This window comes from Trichinella spiralis (genome assembly GCF_000181795.1).
Source record: "Trichinella spiralis strain ISS 195 chromosome Unknown Scfld2, whole genome shotgun sequence".
NCBI classification, from domain to species: domain Eukaryota; kingdom Metazoa; phylum Nematoda; class Enoplea; order Trichinellida; family Trichinellidae; genus Trichinella; species Trichinella spiralis.
In genome coordinates, this window is record NW_003526941.1 from 6,680,323 (window position 1) to 6,686,720 (window position 6,398).

Here is a 6,398-nt window from a genome sequence, read left to right on the forward strand (position 1 = left end):
TATTTTTGGAAATAAAATTCTTCTATAACTTTCCTTGTGTTCATTTATGATTTATTCTTTTTTTTTTGAATTTGCATTTCTGAATGTTGAATTGTGAGCGATGATTTGCTTGCTTGTTGCAGAATTGGATCTTATCCTGTTACAATGCAGGGCCCTGAACAACGGGAACGCTGCGTGCTTTCCTGATTAAGGAATTTTTTGCTCTCTAGAATCACTGCTTGTTGGAATGTGGCATTCATTGCTTCCGGATGTACCGTAAGATTTTTGCCAACTGCCTAATTTTTCCTGTTGCTCAAAAAAAAAAGGTCTAAGCAATTTCGTTTGAAAACTTTCTTAGGCTCACGTTGACTTGACCTATGATATTTTTGTTTCTTTGGTGATGATTTAAAATGCTTGAAAGAAATGAATGCTGATTCATATGATAATTGATCTGTGATTGCTTCGTCTGTTGAAACTCGATCCACATTATTTGCTTGATCATGTCGATCTGTCGACGTTCTCACGCAAATTATGACGTTTCAAAAATCAATTCCATGCACACACATGCAGATACATGTAAATATACAATATATATGTAATTGGTGAATCCTGAATGGGTATTCACTCTTATAAAATTATGCCTTAATTACGGGTAATATCTTTGAATATTAAAATTGTCCTTATTCTATATATATATACATATACATGTAATGTGCATTTTTCAGGTTGTTTATATTTAAATTATGAATTCATTCAAGAGGTATAAATGTAAATAAAATCAAAATAGAATTAATAGTTCTAATTTCATGATTAATGAAATGCTTGGCAATTTGATTGGCAGAGAAGATTGTTGACTTTTAGTTCTGCTTTCATCATTTCACCAGTAACAACAAAATAGCCCCATTCAAAAATGTAATAGAATAATTCAGAATTACATACATATCGAGTTATTTTTAGTGCTTTAATGTGAAATATTCCTTATACAATTTTCTAAGTACGAACCTTTAAAATTGTTCAATGCTTGAATTCAAACAGCAAGATCATACGTTAAAATTTGCATGAAATTTCTAGTAAACTAATACGACGCCTATTTTTCTTTACGTTCAGTTCAGCAAGCATAGTTTTCACAACCGTCAATGGCAAATCACATCGACGGATGCATGCTTGCAATATAAAACGATCACATTACTGCTTAGATCTACATACCATTGGATAGCGAAAATAAATCAAATTAATTAAACTTATGAATTTAGTTCCAAAGTTAAAGTCACGTCAAAATTATTCGACCACTGAGATTGGCGTCAGGTCGATAAAATGCAAATTTTCGTGCGTGGCCTTGCCGTTTGTTTGCTTTGGTGCTATAGCTCGTTACAATCCTCAACTTTCAACATATATACAACTTCATTTAATATACTATTTTGTAACATTTCAATGATAACTAGCGGTGGTAAATAGCATAATAGTTATTATTTGTTGTAAAATTGCATAACATATATTGTTTTTTTTGTGATTTTAGATTGACAATCGTGAAAATTTTTGTTTACTCAGGGTACTGAAAAGCAGACACAGTGAGGCTTGTTCACCAGAAAATGTATGCAAATTTTTATTCCATTGAGATGCTCACGCTTACGTGTCTTTAGTTTCAATGATTGCCGGGGTACGGTGTGAAGGTACGTGTGCAGTGGCTTTTTCACTGCGATCATGATCATGGAATAATATTTAAAACGACTTTGCTTTTCGTTTGTTATTTTTCATTTCTTCAAATTAATTCATGTGCATTTGGAGAAGCGTGAATACAAAATGAAGATGAAAAACTGGAAGGCAGCTGTCTTATTAGTAAGTTACATTTGCTTTACTTATTCTGCAACTGATACAATGTCTAAGCTCAGAATATACAATGAATCTGCAATTTCTATTAGAACGAAGTAATACAATTTTCTTGAGTTTCGAAAATTTACATACAACATAATGAACACTTTACAAGCTTTGCAAAATAGTTCTTTTATATTGCCATCTCTGTTATAAATGAGACTGATATATGTGAAGTATTTTCAATTTTCACATTAGTGAGCATATTAATTGTTATTTTTTATAATATTACTGAGATGTGGTTGAGATGGTCTTCAACGACATGAAGACGCCTATTCAGGGAAGTAGCATTCTTTTTTGATTGATCGTTATAACTTCAAATTATAATAAATAAAAAATAGATGTTGAGTCTGTAATGATTCTATTTTGTGAACTTCACGTGTAAATGAAAAGCAATAATATGTTATTTTTGAGAAAATATTTTTAAAAATAGCATATTTTTAAGTTTTGCTGCGTATTAAGGCAAGCATTTGATTTAATGTTCGGCATTTCAATAGATTCGAAGAAGAATGAAGAGGAATGAAGCCGAACGGGAAACAAAAAGCATGTGTGGTTACCGTGGGTCCCTATTGTGTAGGTCTGGTGTGGTGATATTTCAAAAGGGTGAAGTTATTCCGTAGTTTAATTAAGCTAGGGAGATAGTTGTATGGTTGAGATTGGAAATAATGCAGTATTTGGGCTTTGAGGCAACAAAATCGTTGTATGCAATTGTTTTCATGAGTCGTAATATTTTGAAATTTTCATTTGTTAACTTTTATTTATTTTTTTTCATACATCCCATTGCTTAATTTCAAGACATGCAAGTTAACAGTGTAAAATAACTTTCCACTCAAAATTTTATAAAGTTAGTTGTAAATTGTGTAAAGTGAAATGTAAAAGCAACCAGTCGTGTGAGGTGCTCTTCGGATGCCTTTATCCGGATGTGCGTTGAGCTTGTCAGTAAACAAAGTTCACTTGATTAGGGTCACTATACAAGGCGGAACCGATATTGCTCAGCAAGCAGTGCATAGTTGCTGAACGGAAAATTTAATATCCGCGCATTATTGACTTGGTTAACGCACGCTGATTTGATTGAACAAATTTGTTCCTATTGGAAAATATACTATTATCGTAATGAAATTTTCTTCAACAATTGTAACAATAGCAAGCTGTTGAATGCCACACGTATAGTTGAGTAAATTAGTCAAATATGTGAACATCAGTTAACACTGTATGAACATAGATAATCAAATATTTCAAACTTTTCAATAGAGACGACACTGTCTAACGCATTAATAAATACGGCCAACTTCAATGTGATTTTAAAAATTGAGAATATTTAAACAGTTGTTCCAGGTTTGATTGGGTTTAAATGCAACTTCAAAAATTAATTTTAATTTATTGAATCAATAAATAAACTACACAAATAAATATTTTAAAAAAGGAATAATTTGACATTCTCCAGATCAGAAAAAAGGAGCTCACAAACAATGAAAATCTGAAAAATATTAACAAACACACAAATAAGACCAAAGACATTAGTTAATCAGTCAAAGATGTTAATTGCAGTTTTATTTATCTTACGAAAATATCAGGACATGATTAGTTACACTTTTCATTTGTAATCCCATATATAAGTAATTTTTCAATAAAAATATTTCAGCATTCAATTTTCATAAAATACCTTTTAAATTTATATCAATGTTACTTGCGCGTCATTAAGAGCATACAGTTTTGATAGGCTTTCAAACTAGTCTTCTGAATAATAATTAATAATGAAGTAGGAAAGTAACACTTTAATTTTTAATTTAATTAAAGTATTTTATTGGATTATATTAAAAAACTTATTGTACGTCATCTCTTGTCGACATTTTCCTAACGTGCAGTTCAAACTATGTTCAATTTCAAACAATTCAAACATTTTAAACTAAGAGAAGTTGCAATAAATGGAAATTTATCTGAAAGTAATGCGTCATTTCATAGGGTTTATTTAAATTTTTTTAGAACTTCCTTGCGCCTTAAGAGTCGAACAGTAATAGATGGGCATTTGGAAAACGGTTTTGAATAATAATTAATGTCGTGGCTTGTTCCTAGTTGTTCATTAGACTTTCAAAAGGCATTACGCTGTTACAGAGTAAACAGTTGGTCATTCTACCAAAGGTAATATGACGTACTGTTTGCATAATTTACTTACTCTTTCTTATACATCATTTCAGAATGTTCTCTTTATGGTCAATGTGATTATCACTAGACAAGCAACGCGTTCAATTCTACTCTTTAATATCATCGATCATTGAAGGTAAGTTCTTTTTTTCAAGCTGAGCTAACGTTCTGTGCAAGCATATGATGTTTGCAGGACTTCAGCTATATGTCTGCGGAAAACTAACATATATTTATTTCATTTCCATTGGCTAACCTTCAGATCAGCTCAGTCGATGCTTCGATGGGAAATTGCCTATCATATCGATAAATATTTCATTTTGGTTGCTGAGAAATTTGCTAAAACTCCAATTTATCAATATTGAGATTTGTAAAAGCATTGTAAACAGCAAAATTGTTTCAACTTTCTTATCAAAACTGATCATGTTTAATATAAGGTATTTGTAAACGGTTATTAGTTATTATTCAATATTTCCGTAATGATAATGTGACGTAAGTATATGACGGTAAGTGATATTTCATTCCTGAGCTTCTGTTCTGTTCATATACGGTTCACATCAAACAACCTCTTAATCACAAATGGAGGGTGAACAATATGGTGCAATTTTAATGTACTGAAGAATCCATGAGAAACTTGCTGAATAATTGGTGACCGCTGTCAGTGCGCTTTTTTTTTGCGTTTTACCTTTTTTTTCTGCATAAACCAATATGAGTAGTAAGAGTAAGTTTTCACTTGATCGGTTGGTGGTTTTTCATCCAAGACTGCAAGTAGACAAACCCTGCTTCACGATACTTTTAACAGCGTATATTGTAGTTTGGAATAGAAAAAGAAAAAAATTAATGATAAATAATTTCAGTTGTGCTTGTTGTTGACAGAAAATGTCTCTGCAAAAGCTGTTCAATTAATTATTTTGTTTTGTTTGTAAAATTCATTTTACTTCTCATACAATCGACATTTGTTGAAAGAACAATTCAGATTATTCAAATTAATTGATCAATTGTACATTCGCTTTGATTTTTCACAGTCGATTTTGCCATTTCATCTGTCATACTGATGAACGTGGTTTTATCGTCTCTGGTATTATGATACGTAATAATTTTTCATCAATTATTCCACATTTTACTTTGAAAATACTCCCTGTACAGTTCTGATTTGTAGTGGTAAAATTTTACAGTTTTCTTTACTGTGATAGATATTTGATGCCCTTCTTGGACAAACTGTTTCGACTGAAATTTCTGACTAAACGATGTACTTTATTGTACAAATTGGAATATATGAACACGAAATAAGGAGATGAACAACTAAGTGAGCAGCTGACAATTTCTCCCAATCAAACCACGATAAAGTACACTACTGGATGAGTTCCATGGTTCTGTATGCCGTTATCTGAGACTATTTTCTAATATTGTTGACATAGTACAACACACGAGTTGGTAAAGTAATGAATGTGAAAGCGCGTGATGATAGTATAAGAAATTTGATATATTGTGATTCGAGAGTGAACAACAGTTTTGTCTAGGTTTTTTTTTGAATTTTATTCAATGAATTTTAAAAAGAAATAAATTGAACTTAATAATATACAATTATAATTTCAATAATGTTTATATTGTTATTGAAAATAAAAAATTGTAATTGTTAATTTTCGCTTTTACAAATTTGTCTCTGTAGATAACGTTTTCGGTTCTTTAGGAGCTTTCAATTGCCTAGAATACCTTGCTCGACGTCGCTTCTGAAATCATTTACAATGTAATATTTTATCTGAATATCCAATTACTGTTACTAATACTAATACTAATATTAGCAAAGAGGAAAGTTCCAATAATTCTAACTTATCCCTTGACAGCTTCATAATTATAATTTTACTTTTTCACACCTGATATATTTATGTTTAACTTGATAAAACTTTCCTGTTCAATATTTTACAGTAATTAGCTGTTATGTAATTAGAGGTGAATTTATTCAGTTTGGAAAATTAATGTGATAAATTGACAATGTAAAAAATTCTTACTCGATGGCGACGCACTGCTTTTCCACTTAGATAAAGGAAAGCCACTGCCACTAATGAACAAATGGCAATTACTGTAGTTACATAGGAATTTGATAGCGTTATTGCAATTTCCTCGAGTGTGCTGACAGCTGAAATGATGCTAATTAATTAATGTAATTTAATGTGCAATTTTCTACAATTATATTTTCCTACCCTCTTCGCATAATGTGCCTTTGAAGCCATGTGCACAAAGGCATTGGAAGTGTGTTTCACTTAAAACTGCACAACAGCCACCGTTTTTGCAAGAATTCTTCTTGCACAAGCCAGTATCTAAGAAAGTACAAGAATGTTAGTTGTTGTATTGATTTGAATGGGCAAAGGGGATTCTGTTATGCATTTTATTGTTGTTTTATTACTGAATTA

General features: G+C 31.1%; 1 protein-coding gene across 1 annotated transcript; it reads right to left on the reverse strand.

Moving 5' to 3' along the window:
- Positions 1 to 5,636: 5,636 nt before the first annotated feature.
- Positions 5,637 to 6,305, reverse strand: Tsp_06088 (conserved hypothetical protein; the record flags this gene model as incomplete). Its single annotated transcript, XM_003380329.1, has 3 exons — positions 5,637 to 5,717; positions 5,997 to 6,124; positions 6,189 to 6,305. Coding segments are annotated over 3 exons (326 nt in total), but the record flags the coding sequence as incomplete, so codon positions are not given.
- Between the last annotated feature and the right edge of the window lie 93 nt (positions 6,306 to 6,398).